General features: G+C 34.9%; 2 protein-coding genes across 3 annotated transcripts in view; one reads left to right on the forward strand and one right to left on the reverse strand.

The window, feature by feature from the left end:
* On the forward strand, positions 1 to 12,315 carry LOC125649991 (protein toll-like). Its single transcript, XM_048877913.2, has 4 exons — positions 1 to 400; positions 493 to 1,443; positions 8,651 to 8,718; positions 10,261 to 12,315. The coding sequence occupies exons 1-4, from the start codon at positions 1 to 3 to the stop codon at positions 12,313 to 12,315; spliced, it is 3,474 nt and encodes a 1,157-aa protein (XP_048733870.2).
* LOC125649989 (uncharacterized) overlaps positions 10,260 to 20,365 on the reverse strand; it is a 19,156-nt gene continuing 9,050 nt past the window's right edge. For both annotated transcript variants that reach the window (XM_048877910.2, XM_056167147.1), the window contains exons 5-14: positions 19,800 to 20,064; positions 19,537 to 19,711; positions 18,985 to 19,325; positions 18,766 to 18,877; positions 18,575 to 18,660; positions 18,194 to 18,353; positions 16,184 to 16,398; positions 15,786 to 15,895; positions 15,578 to 15,641; positions 10,260 to 13,927 (exon numbers count right to left, since the gene is read on the reverse strand). In XM_048877910.2, coding sequence (XP_048733867.2) covers positions 13,796 to 13,927; positions 15,578 to 15,641; positions 15,786 to 15,895; positions 16,184 to 16,398; positions 18,194 to 18,353; positions 18,575 to 18,660; positions 18,766 to 18,877; positions 18,985 to 19,325; positions 19,537 to 19,711; positions 19,800 to 20,064 — 1,660 coding nt within the window. In that variant the 3' untranslated portion in view covers positions 10,260 to 13,795. The remainder of the gene's footprint in view (positions 13,928 to 15,577; positions 15,642 to 15,785; positions 15,896 to 16,183; positions 16,399 to 18,193; positions 18,354 to 18,574; positions 18,661 to 18,765; positions 18,878 to 18,984; positions 19,326 to 19,536; positions 19,712 to 19,799; positions 20,065 to 20,365) is intronic.

Here is a 20,365-nt window from a genome sequence, read left to right on the forward strand (position 1 = left end):
ATGAATTGGACGTACAATTTGATAGAACCTTACCATGCAAGCGTCGACCTACGTAACAATGAATTAAGACACTGGAACGATAACTTTTTTCGTCAGTACAACCCTGACCCGAAAGAGAATTATTATAACGACTTCATTACATACAACGTGGACATCCGGGACAATCCGTGGTTCTGTGACTGTAACTTGCATGGCTTTTCAAAGCGATTCCAGAACTCCATCTTCAAACACGCGGATACGAATCTTATTGAAGTTAAGTGCGATGGACCACCAGAACTGAAAGGAAAATCTATTTTAGAAGATGTCGATTTGAATGACTTAATTTGTAATGTGACAGAGGACTGCCCTCCGGATTGCTTATGTCAGGACAAACCTGATGATAACATGTTTCATGTCATTTGTAACAACAGAAGTCATTTAAAGTTACCGAATACGTTACCATATAACACATACGAAAGACTGAAATTGGAAATGGATAATAATCACACAAAACATTGTCTATCAGAAACTACACATCGTATCTCATCGATCTTTCACTCTCCGGAAATGGGCTTACATCCGTTGAAAGTACTGCAATTAAAGAAATGAAACAAATAACACATTTGAACCTGGAAAACAACGATTTGCAAAGCATTCCGAAGGACCTTCGGTACTTAATGCGATACGAGTTAACAGAATTAAAGAACAATCCTTTCAAGTGCAGTTGCGACATGGTTTGGATGGCAGAGTGGATCAATTATGCACCTTCAGACAACCCTAATCGTAATATCCAATGTACATCTGACGATGACGACGTCTACCTGATACGTGAGGTGACGGAGAGGTTGCTGAACTGTACTTATGACGTTGCTATTGGGCTGACAATCGGCTTTGCAATCTTGCTAAGCTTAGTCATCGTTTCGGTTATCTGGGCCAAAAGGTGCCCCTACGAAACCAAAGTTATCTTGTACAGAATTTTTCGGTACCATCCGTGGGACAAGTATCGCGTCGACCGAGAACTTCTAGCGGAATATGACGCTTATGTATCGTTCGATGACAACAACATCCACATCCGCCAGTGGGTGCTTCGAAAATTCGTCAAACGGCTTGAGGAAGAGAAACCGTGCTATAGGTTTTTTGTTCCCGTGCGGGACCTCATCTTTGGTCAAGACAAAGCAGACTCCATCATAGAGAATATGGAGAAAAGTAAACGAGTGATTGTTATTTTATCTGACAAATATGACGAGAATGAATGGTGTAAATTCGAGTGTCAGAGAGCGGAAATATTAGAATTAAATAATGGACGAATTATCTTTATCAAATATCATCCTGATGCAGACGAAATGATAGAAAACGAACCGTGGAAGTCTCGAGTAAAAGGAAGAAAAGTGTTTTCTCCCGGAGAGAAGAAAAACGAGCGGCGGTGGTTCTGGGGCAAAATCAAATACGAATTACCAGTGCGTTAACTTGTGGTGTTCCTATTTACATATGGAACAGTTAACTGTAATAAATGTACATTATCTCATGTGCGAATCCGTCCCATTATGTATATAATACTCACCCCTTATGATCACACAACATGCATTTTGTACAGAAATAACTTTTGTAGCATAGTAAAAGACATGTGTATGATTACTAATCTGATATATATAATATGTGTCTAATGTCGAATTATGAAAATGATGATGACGTTTTAGCATATTGTATAAAGGTAATATGTACAATGTACAGTATTTTGCATGTGCAATGATCTGCTTTTATGAAAGGTGAAGATAACGAACAGTGATCAATATGAAGCGCTTGTTGAGAATAAAACAAGAAAACAATTTTTACGGGGATTTTGTTTTTAATATCTCAACCTCTTCAATCAATCTATCAGGTAATATAAACTCCACATTCTTGCTGAAACTAAAGCACCACATCTAATGTAAATATTTAGCCTGGTCTTCAATGCTAAATTTAATCTGGTGTATGCATAATTTACACCGCCTTCAAACTAGATCAACTCCCAACATTTCCAACCCCAGTTCGTTATCGCTTTTGACATTTATCAAAAACAGTCAATGAGAGACATCCATTATTCATAAATATGGGATTAAAACAAGGTGTGTTATAAGATTTGGTATGATCTAAAATCACATAACATGAATTCAGAGAAATGCTCTTCAATAACTGAATGGTTAAAATAAATTTAATTTCACAGTGTAATATGTACATAATTGTACGATACTTTTTGACTGAGAAATTGAAATAACAATTATCTTTACGTATCTACATGTGAATTACCTGTCATGGTGTAGAATGTGTAAATGGATTAAGTGGACAGCAATTCAAATTGTTTGATTTAATTTTTTTGCGTATTTAGACATGTAAGGACTAAAATGTACCGGGAATACGATCCGATATATGTCTGAAATATCGCCACTTAGGCTTGAATAAACAAAACGTGTAACATACATAAATACAGATACGTATAAATAAAGATCAGTATTATATACATCAAAATATAATGTATGTGGGAAATCAAATCTACATATCTATTTTTAGAAAAAAGTAAAATTTTAGACTAGTTAGCCTATTTTGCAATATGACAATAATTACATAGCTAAACACCTTAAACAAATTTTAATGCAGTTCGTAATATACACACATCACTATATTACACCAAACACACTACACTAATAACACATTGTCACATGACACATTTACGCATCGTCACATTGCATCAATACACATCATCGCATTATAACAATACACAGCGTCGCATTATATCAATACACAGCGTCACATTGCAATAATACACAGCGTCACATTACAACAATACACATCGTCACATTACAACAATACACAGCGTCACATTACAACAATACACAGCGTCGCATTACAACAATACACAGCGTCTCATTACAACAATACACAGCGTCACATTACAACAATACACAGCGTCACATTACAACAATACACTGCGTCACATTACAACAATACACAACGTCACATTACAACAATACACAGCGTCACATTACAATATACAGCGTTACATTACAACAATACACAGTGTCACATTACAACAATACACAGCGTCACATTACAATATGCAGCGTTATATTACAACAATACACAGTGTCAGATTACAACAATACACAGTGTCACATTACAACAATACACAGTGTCACATTACAACAATACACAGTGTCACATTACAACAATACACAGTGTCACATTACAACAATACACTGCGTCACATTACAACAATACACAGCGTCACATTACAACAGTACACAGCGTCACATTACAACAATACACAGTGTCACATTACAAAAATACACAGCGTCACATTACAACCATACACAGTGTCACATTACAACAATACACAGTGTCACATTACAACAATACACAGCGTCACATTACAACAATACACATCGTAAAATTACACTAAATTCACAACAGGTTATTTTTATAGAAATCTTATGTGGAACCAGGGTAGATCCATCACAAAGCGTGAATTAACTTGACACATTCTGCCGACACTTTCGTTTTCACTAAGGACAGGGATCTGAGAGGAAACAATCTGAGTCTAGTGAACTAATCTGTTGATGTCCGGATGTTCTGTTTGCAGTTTTTCTATGGCGTCACTGAATTTCATTAAATTCTCCAAACTCTTCATGCCCAATTTCTCTTCTATGCATCTATAGAAATATTCTGGAGCCTGAGGAAGATAACAATCAACAATCGATAGAAGTACTCGATAAATCATATGTAGAAGAACACGATAAATCATCTACAGAAATACTCATTAAATCATGTATAGAAGAACTCGATAAATCATGTATAGAAGAACTCGATAAATCATGTATAGAAGAACTCGATAAATCATCTATAGAAACTCGATAAATCATGTATAGAAGAATTCGATAAATCATCTATATACTATAGAAACTCGATAAATTATCTACAGAAATACTCGATAAATCATCTGTGGAAGCACTCGATGAATCATCTACAGAAGTACTCGATAAATCATCTGCAGAAGAACTCAATAAATCATCTATAGAAACTCGATAAATCATGTATAGAAGAAATCGATAAATCATCTATATACTATAGAAACTCGATAAATTATCAACAGAAATACTCGATAAATCATCTGTAGAAGTACTCGATGAATCATCTACAGAAGTACTCGATAAATCATCTGTAGAACATCTATAGAAACTCGATAAATCATGTATAGAAGAAATCGATAAATCATCTATATACTATAGAAACTTGATAAATTATCTACAGAAATACTCGATAAATCATCTATAGAAGAACTCGATCTATCTCGTGTTATCAAAAGTGGATAGTAAATTTGTTTGTTTCACATCCTTTCGAGAATATTTCACTGAAATTGAGACGTCACGAGCTGCAAATTCAGATCTATATCATAGAGGATTCTTTAACTTGCTAGTGCCTGCCGCTTGAGTGTGCGAAGAAGAAATAACTACCTATTCTTACGTATTTTCATGCGGCCAACGTACGAGCGGAGTTCGAACTCACATCCTCTTTCTCACAAAGTGAACGCTCTAACTACAAAGCTATAGCAACCAGCCTCTGTTTGTTTTGTATAAATCATGTCGATGTTCAAGAAATAAGATAAATCATATCAACATTCAAGAAATAGAATATACATGTATCATGTCGATGCTTATAGGAAATAAAATAAATAATGTTAATGTTTCGGAAATAAGATAAATCATGTCAATGTTTCGAAAATAAGAATACACGAGGGCACGAACTGCGACGCTATTGGCGATAATGTTTGCAGTTCATACCATTATGTATTTTACAAAATTGAATTTACATTTCACTTTCATTTCCGTCAGAATTCTAGCCGTTAAAATAGTCGTACTATATTTTCAAGATTCATACGCTCATTATTCACATTCACGAGGATATTGACTATCATTACAACTGCTAAAGCTATCGAAGGCAAATCATTGGAAATATGAAATTTTAACGGTTGCCTGGCTAGATGATTTCCCATCTGACAATCAGAGACAACATACCCATGCCTGGTAGATAATTTCCCATCTGACAATCAGAGACAACATACCCATGCCTGGTAGATAATTTCCCATCTGACAATCAGAGACAACATACCCATGCCTGGTAGATAATTTCCCATCTGACAATCAGACACAACATACCCATGCCTGGTAGATAATTTCCCATCACTTGCCTATCTTCTAATCCTGCCTTGTCTTGAAAAGGATCGTCGATGCATTTGTCAAGTAGCGTATACAATTCTGAGAATGTATCTTCTGTTACTTTGCCGTCCATCTCTTTAAGCTGTAAGTAATTGATATCTATATGGAAATAAAACTGCATGCTGATTTTATATTTTGATGAAGCAGAATTTATTCAAAAGCTTCTACATGAAAAGAAAAAATAATCTTGCTGTGGACTTCAACTCGACATTTAATATATCGACGATGTTTTGTCTATTAACAATAATCATTTTCAATGACATGTCCAATTGATACATCACTGTGAACTCGAAATAAAAGACACAACAGAGTACTCCACATCTGCTTCGCACTAAAATATTTTATTAAAAATAGATATTTACGGCAAATAACTTAACTTTATGACAAACCGGATGAATCAGCTTCTCCATTGTCAACTTCCCATATTTATGTAACAATAATTGATTGATCACAAATGTACATAAACTTTCAATTTGGGGAAGCAAATACTGTAGATGCCTTATTTTACACGAGTACCCGGCGAGATGTATATACGTCAAATTGCGTGATCATAAATTCGCGTTTGGTCTGTTAATCAAGATTTCTTACATGTGTTTAAACGACAGAAAAAGAAAAGCTTATGGTTGTATTTCGCTACTGTTGTCTCTAGCGATATTACGCGATGATAAATTGATCGCATATATTTAAAAATTTACAGTAGTTGCTATGGTGTCTGTCTGTCCGTCAGAGCTCATATTTCCTAAACTTTTTATCAAAAATTAATTTGTTTGATCACAAATGCCATGGTCATTTTGAAAAGGTTGATTTCACTCAGAACGTGTAAATGTTCCTTATTTCAACAGGTTTTTTATATAAAGTTCCCATCTCCTAAGACATTTATCAGAAATTTATCATGATTCATTACAAATATTCCTTTGGCCTTTGGATCAAGGGCATTTTGGAAAGGTCAAGGTCACTCAGAATATATACCTTATACAAGGAAAGAGTTCCTCATTTCAACAGTGTTAGGCAGTTATTGGTCATAGATGTACATATATATCACCCAATTAAGTAACAGGTAAATGGGTCTCAAAGAAAGGCCACTCAAAAACATTTTGTAAAGGTCAAGGACACTCAGAACATATACCTTGTAAATAAAAAATTCCTTTCAAGAATTATTGATGACTCTCAAAGTCGTTTTGGCAAGGTCAAGGTCAATCAGAACATTAAATATTCTACAATCAAAGCTAATAAAAATAATGAAATTGTACAGTTAGAAGTAATGAAAAGTTTGAAACTTTAAAGTCAAATGTAATGAAAAATTATTGATTACGGTTTTATGCTGTTTTGGCAGTATTTCATCCATTTTACGGCGGGTGAAAACATTGAAATACTGAAACTCTAAAGTCAAAGGTAATGAAAAGATTGAAATTCTACACTTATAAAGTAATTCCACCCTCCTGTGATGTCATTAGTTTTGCGAAATCAATGATTTATTTAGATTTATTCATGATAGGAACATAAATTTGGTTAGAATCTTTTAAGATAGTTATTGCCAAAAAGCATGCTAAAAAACTATTTCAAAAGTTATAAGATGAATAATCAATGATATGTTTCAAAATATTGAATCCAAAGGCAATAACTGTTTTTAATAGCTCATCTGAGCTGAAAGCTCAAGTGAGCTTTTCTGATCGCCTGTTGTCTGTCGTCTGTCTGTCTGTCTGTGAACTTTTTACATTTTCGACTTCTTCTCCAGAACCACTAGGCCAATTTCAACCAAACTTGACCAAAAGCATCCTTCGGTGAAGGGCTTTCAAGTTTGTTCAAATGAAGGACTATGTCCCTTTCAAAAGGGAGTAATCACAAAAATGCAAGAATAGGGGGTCATTTAATTTTTTTTATCAAGAACCACTGGGTCAGAAAAGCTGAGATTTACATGAAAGCTTCCTGACATAGTGCAGACTCTAGTTTGTTAAAATCATGCCCCCCCCCCCCCCCCCCCCGAAGTTGACATTTACATGTATATGGAAAGTCTTCAGATATGGGCCAGGGTGACTCAAGTGAGCGATGTGGCCCAATGGCCTCTTGTTGATTTCTTAATCAAGTCTATTATGCAATAGATTTCCTTTATTTTTACAGACATTTTGTATATTTTTGTGAAGAAACAGTTTCATGAAATGCTTATGAATCCTTTTGTATCATCATATCCAGTTTTTATGAAATTTTGATAACACTGTTTAAGGAAAATTACAATTTTTTCTGATGGTGATATATGATTCTGTTTATGTCTCGCATCTTTTAAAAATAGTATTACGACCCGCATGCATATATTATATTTGATAATTTATCAGTCTTAACTTTAATAAATGGAATTAAATATACTATTTAAACTTGCATTGGATAAAACTGCAAGTATGGGGTTACCTTAAAAGTAATGAAAAGACAGAAATTGAAAAGGTTGTTATTTCATAGCAAAAAGTAATAAAACGATAATAATTCAGCTGTTAATCCTCTCCTTACCTTGGAAATGACTGTCGAACTCCCTCAGCGTCGGGTTCAATTCTGGGTGTTTCAGTAACAGACCTTCAAAGACCCCCCCCCCCCCCTACCACCGATTTCGTCCTCACCGGACGACTCATCTGTTCCATAACTACGTGATGAGAGTGTTTTTTCCTGTAACTACAGCTGATTAAAATGTTTTGTTACCGTGAGAATTGTCTAAAGCTCTTATAGTAAAAATAGTTCTATCATTATTTTGTGATAACATACGTTTTCGTAGCACTAGCTTTATCTTAACTTAAGTACATGTGTACCGGAAGCCCCCTATTTTGTAGTTGTACCTATATGGTTGTCTTCCTCGCCCTCGCTGCTGACCAACTCCGTTTTAGAAAGATGTTCAGAACTGCTTGAAGATCTTATCCTCCATATTAAGCATCATCTTACAAAGCATACTTAGAAGTTAAAGAGAAATCCACTCCAGTCTAACCGGAACTTTGCTTATCAACGCTTCCTACACCCCCTTCCCACCTCATTCTACGTGCCTGGAAATATCTGGTGTCGCTCACATTAGACCTACTGTGTTATAACACACACACACACACACACACACACACACACACACACACACACACACAAGGTCGTATATATATATATATAAAGTCACAAAATGAAATCCAATTCTCAAACTTTTATCTATCTTATTTGTTTATGTTTATCTGTTTGAGTATTGGATTTTATTTTTTGACTTTATATATATATACGACCTTTGTAAAATAACCCGGGTATTTCCCTTTAAAGGTAAGTTTAAACCTGTAGTGGTTTATTTCTTGACCTAATTTAACATCCAAAGACTCGATTGGTTTTAAAACCTACCCAGTGAGAATAAGGCTTTTTATTGATACTTTTTTTTTTAGATATGCATGTGACCTAGTGCAACCAATAAGCTGACGGGTTTATAATAAAACAGGGAAGTAGAGGGGAATATTGCATTGTGGCGACCGCAGTCAGCAGGGTAAGTTCTGTGTGTTGTTGCATGTGCATTATTCAATTTTTCAAATTTTGGTTCAATACGAATTACATGTATTGTCTATTCATAACAATAGAGAGAGAGATGAATACAACATGACGTGTACACACACGTGGTTCCGTGTTGTGTGCCTGTATTGTCGGCATCGACAACACTTGTCAACTGTAAAGCTATCTCCTTTTCGGTGTACACTTGTTACTTGTATACGAAATAGGTTCACTTAAAAGCACTAACAATATATATTTGTTTCGTGTCCATAAGCAGCAGTTTAAAGATCAAAGTACCCGTAATACGCCATGGTATGATTGTGGAAAATGGAAATTTTAATTCCCTTTTATAAACTTCCGAATAACAGTGGGCATCTTCCTTTAGTAAAGATTATTCCATCAAACGTACAAAGCTGTAAAAAGTTTCCAATACATATATTCTATTTACATACCCGTAAGAAGATTATAAACCAGATACTTTAAGTCTTCCATAGCATAAGTTTACTTATACATTAGCTGTTACAGGTACATTTATGTAGGCCTAATGATAATAATAAATTCTTTTCTTTAGACAGGATATTACAATTAGTATCAAATGACTAGTTCACACTGTGGTCCTGTATAAAACATATTTATAAACAGGTAAATGAGAGAAAAAAAAACCAAGACTGTGTTATATACAAAAATATATACGTAAAATATATACATGACATCACCGAAAATCAAGTATATCTGTCACTTGTTTGAATAATGTCTGATGATGCTTTTAACAATCAAGCGAAAAATGACAAGTTCAATAATCAATACAAAGAATGACTTCATACAGTGCACAGCATTCATAAAATTCAGAGCCACAATTACAATGTCCACAAACTGTTGATAAAGTGCGCTCTTTGCATGGAATTCAGAAAATTCCACCATAGTGACCTAATTTTAGACAACAAGTACGGGTTATCTTTAGAAACCAAGTGTTTCCGTGTAATGCTCTTTCAATTAGCAACAAACCTCAAGGGAACAAATTTAAATTGCATTATTGGTAAATAAAGGGCTAAAACAGGGCATTAAGTTCCTTATCTCTTTCCGTTCCGTACATGTTGTACAGTGACCCATTAGATGATTTAATGTATCGAAATTAGGAAATGAGATATGTTCAAACCTTTCATTTATTAGTATTACCATCACCGCCCAAACAGGTGATAACTAATGGAGTGTATGCATAGGCAGAATCTCCTCTGCACTACATACATGGATGTCGATTTCAGCCTATATAAGAGAAATAGGAATCACATTGCCCGTCTTGGAAGGCTTACAATTTCTCACAAATGTACCAAACTTTAATTTCTATGTGTATTTTTATGAATCTCAAAGTATTGGGATATTATCAGTTCACAAGGTCACTATCACAAGGTCACTATCACAAGAGACAACACGTCTTCTCCCTCTCATGTGATTTCGAAAATGAGTTTGCATGGCAGTATAAAATAGAAACTTTACTAAATGTTGTTGAAATGTTTTAAAGAAACTTTCCTTTCCTTTTCAGGTTAAAAAAATGGGAGACCACCTTTACATCCCATATGCCATCTTTTCAATTTTAGCTGCATTTGTGAGTGCAACAAACAGATGTGACACGTGCCAGTCGACATCTACCATAGACCTTTCAAACTGCACTTTCCACAGCATGTCACAAGCCATAAATAAATCTTGTAATGCTGCACGAAGTGCGCAGATTTTGAAGCTAAACGGAAATTTCATCACCAATATTTCCAGCAGTGACTTCACAATGCTTGATAACACCGGCTATTTCTGGCAACTAAAAAAACTCGAAATAAGTAACAATAACATCTCTTATATAGCTGAAGATGCCTTCTGGACATTGCGCGTTCTAGAGCATCTAAATGTCTCATACAACGCCATGACAGATTTGGACGATTGGATTCTTAAAGACAAGACTGCATTAAGAACTGTTGATTTTTCTCACAATAAGATAAATTTCATTAGTGTAGAAGCCTTTACAAGATATCATTCCGCGCTGAAAGAAGTTCACCTTGCACATAACCAACTCGTGTCCATGGAACCCTGGGCGTATATTCCCCCAGCTTTGACGAAATTTGATGTTTCAAACAACTTTATCGTTAACTTCACAAACAGGATGAATTGGACGTACAATTTGAGAGAGCCTTACCATGCAAGCGTCGACCTACGTAACAATGAATTAAGACACTGGAACGATAACTTTTTTCGTCAGTACAACCCTGCTCCGAAAGCGGATTATTATACCGACTTCGTTACATACAACGTGGACATCCGGGACAATCCGTGGTTCTGTGACTGTAACTTGCATGGCTTTTCAGAACGATACCAGAACTCCTTCTTCAAACACGCGGATACGAATCTTATTGAAGTTAAGTGCGATGGACCACCAGAACTGAAAGGAAAATCTATTTTAGAAGATGTCGATTTGAATGACTTAATTTGTAATGTGACAGAGGACTGCCCTGCTGATTGCTTATGTCAGGACAAACCTGATGATAACATGTTTCATGTGATTTGTAACAACAGAAGTAATTCAAAGTTACCGAATACGTTACCATATAACAAATACGAAAGACTGAAATTGGAAATGGATAATAATCAAATCAAAACATTGTCTATCAGAAACTACACATCGTATCTCATTGATCTTTCACTCTCCGGAAATGGGCTTAATTACGTTACAAGTACGGCAATTAAAGAAATGAAACAAATAACACATTTGAACCTGGAAAACAACGATTTGCAAAGCATTCCGAAGGACCTTCGGTACTTAATGCGATACGAGTTAACAGAATTAAAGAACAATCCTTTCAAGTGCAGTTGCGACATGGTTTGGATGGCAGAGTGGATCAATTATGCACCTTCAGACAACCCTAATCGTAATATCCAATGTACATCTGACGATGACGACGTCTACCTGATACGTGAGGTGACGGAGAGGTTGCTGAACTGTACTTATGACGTTGCTATTGGGCTGACAATCGGCTTTGCAATCTTGCTAAGCTTAGTCATCATTGCTGTTATTTGGGCCAAAAGGTGCCCCTACGAAACCAAAGTTATCTTGTACAGAATTTTTCGGTACCATCCGTGGGACAAGTATCGCGTCGACCGAGAACTTCTAGCGGAATACGACGCTTATGTATCGTTCGATGACAACAACATCCACATCCGCCAGTGGGTGCTTCGAAAATTCGTCAAACGGCTTGAGGAAGAGAAACCGTGCTATAGGTTTTTTGTTCCCGTGCGGGACCTCATCTTTGGTCAAGACAAAGCAGACTCCATCATAGAAAATATGGAGAAAAGTAAACGAGTGATTGTCATTTTATCTGACAAATATGACGAGAATGAATGGTGTAAATTCGAGTGTCAGAGAGCGGAAATATTAGAATTAAATAATGGACGAATTATCTTTATCAAATATCATCCCGAGGCAGACGAGATGATAGAAAACGAACCGTGGAAGTCTCGAGTAAAAGGAAGAAAGGTGTTTTCTCCCGGAGAGAAGAAAAACGAGCGGCGGTGGTTCTGGGGCAAAATCAAATACGAATTACCAGTGCGTTAACTTGTGGTGTTCCTATTTACATATGGAACAGTTAACTGTAATAAATGTACATTATCTCATGTGCGAATCCGTCCCATTATGTATGTAATACTTAGCCCTTATGATCACACAACATGCATTTTGTACAGAAATAACTTTTGTAGCATAGTAAAAAGATAGGTGTATGATTACTAATCTGATATATATAATGTTTGTCTAATGTCAAATTATAAAAATGATGATGATGTTGTAGCATATTGTAAATGTAGTATGTACAATGTACAACATTTTGCACGTGCAAAGATAGCCGGTTCATGATTGTATATTGTGAAACTTGGTGTTATATATGATATGCTTTTATATGAAGCGCTTGTTGAAAATAAAAGAAGAAAACTATTTTTACGGGGATTTTGTGTTTAATATCTCAATCTCTTCAATCAACTACCAAGTAATCTAAACTCCACATTCTTGCTGAAACTGAAGCATCACATCTAATGTAAATATTTAACCTGGTCTTCAATGCTAAATTTAATCTGATTTATGCATAATTTACACCGCCTTCAGACCAGATCCACTCCCAACATGTCCAAACCCCAGTTCGTTATCGCTTTTCACATTTATCAAAAACAGTCAATGAGATACATCCATTATTCATAGATATGGGATTAAAACGAGGTGTGTTATGAGATTTGGTATATTCTAAAATCACATAACATGAATTCAGAGTAATAGTCTTCAGTAACTAAATGGTCAAAATAAATTTAATATCACAGTGTAATATGTACATAATTGTACGATACTTTTTGACTGAGAAATTGAAATAACAATTATCTTTACGTATCTACATGTGAATTACCTGTCATGGTGTAGAATGTGTAAATGGATTATGTGGATAGCAATTCAAATTGTTTGATTTAAAATTTAAAAACAAATTGCGTATTTAGACATGTAAGGATTAAAATGTACCTGGAATACGATCCGATATATGTCTGAAATATTGCCGCTTAGGCTTGAATAAACAAAACATGTAACATATATAAATACAGATACGTATAAATAAAGATCAGTATTATATACATCAAAATATAATGTTTGTGGGAAATCAAATCTACATAATCTATTTTAAGAAAAGAGTATAATTTTCGACTAGTTAGCCTATTTTGCAATATGTTAAATCAACATTTTAAACATATTTAAACGCAGTTCGTAATATACACTCATCACTATATTACACCAATCACATTACACTAATATTACATGGTTCAATACACATCGTCACATGACACCAATCTACATCGTCACATTACATCAAAATTGGTACCGAATAAGTTTTACATCAATACACATCGTCATATTAGACTAAATTCACAACAGGTTATTTTCATAGAAATGTTATGTGGAACCAGGGTAGATCCATCACAAAGCGTGAATTAACTTGACACATTCTGCCAACACTTTCGTTTTCACTAAGGACAGGGATCTGAGAGGAAACAATCTGAGTCTAGTGAACTAATCTGTTGATGTCCGGATGTTCTGTTTGCAGTTTTTCTATGGCGTCACTGAATTTCATTAAATCCTCCAAACTCTTCATGCCCAATTTCTCTTCTATGCATCTATAGAAATATTCTGGAGCCTGAAGAAGATAACAATCAACGATCGATAGAAGTACTCGATAAATCATCAGTAGAACACGATAAATCATCTACAGAAATACTCATTAAATCATGCATAGAAGAACTCGATAAATCATCAGTAGAACACGATAAATCATCTACAGAAATACTCATTAAATCATGCATAGAAGAACTCGATAAATCATCAGTAGAACACGATAAATCATCTACAGAAATACTCATTAAATCATGCATAGAAGAACTCGATAAATCATCAGTAGAACACGATAAATCATCTACAGAAATACTCATTAAATCATGCATAGAAGAACTTGATAAATCATCAGTAGAACACGATAAATCATCTACAGAAATACTCATTAAATCATGCATAGAAGAACTCGATAAATCATCTGTAGAACACGATAAATCATCTACAGAAATACTCATTAAATCATGCATAGAAGTACTCGATAAATCATCAGTAGAACACGATAAATCATCTACAGAAATACTCATTAAATCATGCATAGAAGAACTCGATAAATCATCTGTAGAAGAACTCGATAAATCATGTATAGAAGAACTCGATAAATCATGTATAGAAGAATTTGATAAATCAGGTATAGAAGAATTCAATAAATCATGTATAGAAGAATTCGACAAATCATCTACAGAAACTCGATAAATCATCTTTGAAAGTATTTGATACATCATCTATAGAAGAGGTCAATAAATCATCTATAGAAGAACTCGATAAATTAATTATAGAAATACTCGATAAATCATCTGTAGAAGAACTTGATAAATCACCTCTAGATATACTCGCTAAAACATCTAAAGAGGAACTCAATAAATCATCCATAGAAATACTCTATAAATCATCTATAGAAGAACTCGATGAATTATCTTTAGAAGTTCTTGAAAAGTCATCTATAGAAGTATTCAATAAACCATATGTACAATTATTCAATAAATCATCTGTACAATTATTCAATAAATCATCTGTACAATTATTCGATAAATCATCTGTACAAGTATTCAATAAATCATCTGTAGAAGAACTCGATAAATCATCAATAAAAACTCGAAAAATCATCTACAGAAGTCGATAAATCATCTGTAGAAGACGTCGATAAATCATCTATAAGAGAACTCAATAAATCATCTATATAAACTCGATAAATCATCTATAGAAACTCAATAAATTATCTATAGAAGAACTCGATAAATCATCTAGAGAAATACTCAATAAATCATCTATAAAAGTGTTCGACAAATCATCTATAGAAATACTCAATAAATCATCTATAGAAGAACTTGATAAATCATCTACCGATAAAGAAGAACTCGATAAATCATCTATATAAAATTCGGGGCCTGGAGAAAATAGCAATCGATAAATCATCGATAGTAGTATTCAGATGCCTGGAGATTACAACAATCGATAAAGCATTGGTTAATTGATGGGATATTGTTTAACATCCATATATGTACGTAAGTGTATATATGGATGTTACAATTACACGTGAAACAATTTCTAGTCACAAATTTTTTACGAAGACTACCTTATCAATGGAGGAAAGACGACTCTTGTATTTCCCCAATTTCAGATATGACAATTGTGTTACTTTTCTTGAACGTATCAAGTATTTCTTTTTTCTACTTGCCCTTCGAAATAATTTATAAAGGAATACAAGTTGTTCGCCTGATAGATTCTTCAATCCAGAAAACCTATTAAAATAGAATAAGGATGTTTGTTATGAGTACTAAATTATGTTTGTTACTCTTCGAATGTGACATATACAATGTTTATGATAAGATATTTGATCAGAGACCCAATTTTATCTAGCTCACATTCCTTCTCTTTGTACTCACGCTGTTAATTGATTGTGATTCAGCCATTTCTGCATATCAGCTTTCGTCCACTTCAATAAGATAATGGTTTCGTCTTCGGATGATGACATCAGGGATCTCTGACCACCATTCTGCAATCAACAAGAACTACTTTGTAGATGACCACAGTTACTTGAAAACTGCAATTGATTGACTACAACGCAACCAATACCCGATTTTGAAGTGGAGAGCATTTGTCTGTTTGCAAAAATAAACTGGGGTATCATGCAGCAAAAAAGAAAAAAGTTAATTAATCTAAAGAAAAATTAGCAAAGGAGAAAAATCTAAACATTTTCTTATATTTTCCTTTGCTAATCATCTCCGAAGTTGAGCGTACGATTAATTTATAAACGTTCTTTAATAGTGATCAGACAACATACCTCAGTAATGGTTGACAATTTCGGTCCCTTTGTTAATATTTTTCCGGACAATGCGGAATCAAGTTCTCCGAATTTTTTGTCGAAATCGTACTTGCCACTGAAATCGTAAAATAACTTGGCCCCAATCATGATGCCTAGCCATCCCGTTGCTGCATAACCTTTCTGCATGCGAAGTGGCACGATATCTTTCTTCTGTGAGTATGCATATTCCGCCTCTGTCAAGACATTTTTCATCATTACTACAGGATACCTTTCTCATGCAAGAAAAAGAAACATACTACTGTGACCGACAATAGAGGCATAATACAGTAAAACACGGTGACAGCGAACATGTTCATAATGAATTCACACATACAGTGAAGTGATTCACATTTCCTGTTGTTTTAAAACATACTTATTGGATGAAAGAATCACGTTTAACAGGGGATACTTACTCCTCCTAGGCACCTGATCCCACCTCTGGTGTGTCCAGGCGTCCGTGTTTGCCCAACTATCTATCTTGTATTGCGTGTAGGAGTTATGAGATTGATCACTGTTCGTTATCTTTACCTTGCATACATGTAACAAATTGAAATTGCTCACCTCCATCAATTCACTGTAAGCGTGTTTTACGGTGGTACTGTACATGTAATAATGATAATCTTTATTTATCCAGGATTTTACACATTATTATGTAAAACTTATACGGTACCAATTTTGATGCACCAGATGCGCATTTCGACAAATAATGTCTTCAGTGATGCTAAAGACGAAATTTTGGAAATTCGAAATGACAAAACACTTGTAGAGCTAATAGGAAAACTAGAGTGCCAAAACAACTGGAGCCAAATTCGTCCAAGGATCAGAGCTATACATGAGGGGGATATCATCCTTAAATTTGAAATGAATTTCTAAATTTTATCCCAGCAATTAAATATACATCCGTAAATACAGCTTTTTTACATTGTGGTCCTGTATATCCTATGGAGATTATTCTATTTTAGAGGTCCAAGCTTTACGACGTCTTGCAGTTTTTTCTGCATGTCTTGACAGAAATAGTTTTGAACAATTATTGCCGTTTCTTCTTTTTCGCTTGAATACTGATATTCAATGTTTTTATGCTTGTGACCAGACCTCGAAATCAGGGTCTCCGCGAAATATTGATTGTTTGTTTTACGTCTTGTCGCGAATTTTTCACTCATATTGAGACGTCATCACCTGTAAGGGAAGTACCACAAATTTAGACCTATGCTTAGCTCTCAGGTTCGTAACAGTGAGGGTTCTTTAAATAGCATGCCAACGCCTGCCCCGACACGGACATCCATTTTAAAGGTCATGTCCGAAAGACCCGTTATTCTCACTTCTAAAATGCCAAGCGTTTGGCGAAGGAGCAATCACTACCTATGTTAACGTCTTAGGTTTGACGCGGCCATGGCATGAGCGGGGCTTGAACTTATGACCTCCCGGTTACGAAGCGAACGCTCTACCACTGAGCTACCGCGACCGATCTGTGAAATGTAGTTTTTGCTCATGACAAAACACCATATAGTAGCTTTCCACGAAATTAATATACAATGAAATTGTATTTCGCTTATTAATCCTTGAAAATTTATACCAACAAAAATGTATGAAAATACATTATCACAAATGCTCAAGTTTTAATAATATTTAATGAATATCTTGATATTAAACCAAGTCATCAACTCTCAATCTTTACAAAGAAAATGTGGAAATAACGAACAGTGATCAATCCCTAACCTCTACAATGAAAACAAAATTGAGAATTGGGCAAACACGGACCCCTGCACACCAGAAGTGGGAACAGGTGCTACTGATTTAAGGTCAAAAGTGATTAGCTGTGACCGGTCGATAGGAGATGTTTACTCATTCTATTCACTAGAGACCACCTCTGGTATATCCAGGGGTCTGTGTTTGTCAAACGCTCTATTTTGTATTCGTTATAGGAGTTATGAGATTGATCATTTTTCTTTATCTTCACCTTTGTTTTAACGTCACGTTTTTTTTCCCTACCAGTTCTACAATTCTGACTGTCTTTGTACTTTTCGGAGTAGCAGACGAGTACGATCCTGGCGTCCTCTACTGCCCTCGCCATAGCTTCGAGAATCGATCCTTCCATATTGTCCACGTCCATCCATACCGACATCCCTCGCTGCTGCAGACGATCCCGGATCTGAAAACGAAACATGAATAAAGAAATGTTTTGGCTATATGTACATGTATATATAGTATTACCGTCTTTAGGTCATTTAAAAACCTGAAGCTACATCTACATATTTCCTCTATTGGTGATGATTGTGTGTTTTCCTACTCTGATTAATTTGAAATGAGCATGTTTAATATCATGGAATCTATATGCTTAAAGATAAATATTTTCTAAAACTGGTCATTTACCTGTAACAGAATTTTCTGATCTGCCCAGTTGTAGCTTAACATGATATGTCCTTTATTTTTCTCCTTGGGTTTGGACTTTTCTCTTTCTACAACGAAAACAACACACATATACATGGATACTTAATCTAGTAATTACCTCTTAAATAAAACTATATATGCTTCTTGATATAAAACAATGGTCCAACATTTACCTCTATCCTGTCCTTCATTTATAACAAAACAAGCGCCTTGGGCTGCCTTTGCAAGTTCTTCAGTTTCACTGTTGCATAGAGCTTGAAGAGTTTTCCAAACCTCTTTATCATTCTGAAATTCAACAATAAAATTTGAATGACAAAGATCAACAAAAATAACAACAAATCCACGAACGCACACCACTTTAAGTCTATCTAGATGACGGTCTCTCCTGTTACCTTAAATAGATCTTTATTTTTCTTTGAGAAACACAATTCCCAAATGACATTGACAACTGCAATCTGTTCAGCTTCAATTCCGTGTTTTAAAATTCTCTTAAGAGATGCAAAGGCACCTTTGTTCATAATTTTTTCTTTGTTTTCGTCATTTTTGGCCAGTTTTGCCAAACCATTTATGAGTTCGTGAATAGAAAAGCCCCATTGTCTGCGATCTTTCGACTTCTCTGCCTTGTGCACCATGTCAAGAAGAAAGTCAAATATGGATTCATCAGCAGAAAGTTCTTTGTTTTGTTCTTCATTTACCATATAGGACAATGCCAACAGCACAACAAGTTTAACATCTGTTCCAGGAAACAAAGGTAAATACAATAACATCTCTGGTATTCTAAAATTTGAGTTGCTTTATGTTTACTTTCAGAAAATTGTGGTAAATAACAATTTAAAAAGATTTACTTTAACATTAATTATATGCAAGACTACATATAAGTATGATCATATGCAAAAAAAAAAATCAAAAAAAAAAAAATCACAAAATATGCATAATTCACTTACAAGTTATATCCGTTTTCAACAGGTTTTCCAGTATCTCTACCATATTAGCATCTGCATTGGTTTTCCCGCCTTTTTTCATCAGACGTTTGACATTGTACACTTCCTTTGTAGCAGCGTTCCTAGCGCAGTTGTTGAGTATTCCGAGAGTAGAATTAAAAGGAAAGTGGTTTTCATTCTAAAATAAGAAAATGTATATATGATTACTCATATCTGAATTTTAAAGATTTGTGGCGACTTTGTGTAAAGTATTTAAAAAACATTACTGTGATTTCGTCCTCTAAATCTTCCAAGTCATCCTTCACAGCTAGTAAGTCCTCTGTTAGATATTGAAAAAGGGGCGTGTCATTTACAATAGATTCAGCAAATTTAGAACTTCCATCGGCATAATTCCATAAAATTGTTCGGATCAGTTGTAAAAGTTTAAAAAATGCCGACTCGGATTCGTCCTCTTCTAAATCATCGTCAAAGAATTCTAGATCATGGTTCGACCACACAGCTTGGTACACGTCAACTAAATAAGGCACAAACCTGGAAATATATATGAACAGTTTCGATAATTTTACGATACAGCTTAGACATACATGTACAAATGTGCATAGCCAGCTATGGCATGTGGCTCCATTAGATAGTATCTACAAGTCTGGTCGTCGCGGTTTTTACTTTGTTATGATATAAAAATGAAATAATGGTGTTATAAAGAGTGGATAGTAAATTTGTTTGTTTTACATCCTATGGAGAATATTTCACTCAAATTGAGACGTCATCAGCTGCAAGTGAAGTACCAGAAATTCAGATCTATATCATAGAGGGTTCTTTAACTTGCAAGCGC

Source organism: Ostrea edulis, chromosome 5, assembly GCF_947568905.1.
Source record: "Ostrea edulis chromosome 5, xbOstEdul1.1, whole genome shotgun sequence".
Taxonomy (NCBI): Eukaryota; Metazoa; Mollusca; class Bivalvia; order Ostreida; family Ostreidae; genus Ostrea; species Ostrea edulis.

Excerpts from the sequence above, each read along its gene's own strand:
- LOC125649991 (XM_048877913.2), top strand. The coding sequence starts at position 1 with ATGAATTGGACGTACAATTTGATAGAACCTTACCATGCAAGCGTCGAC. Across the intron at positions 401-492 it reads TAACATGTTTCATGTCATTT|CATTGTCTATCAGAAACTAC; the intron begins GTAACAACAGAA and ends AATCACACAAAA. Across the intron at positions 8,719-10,260 it reads TGGCGACCGCAGTCAGCAGG|GTTAAAAAAATGGGAGACCA; the intron begins GTAAGTTCTGTG and ends TTTCCTTTTCAG.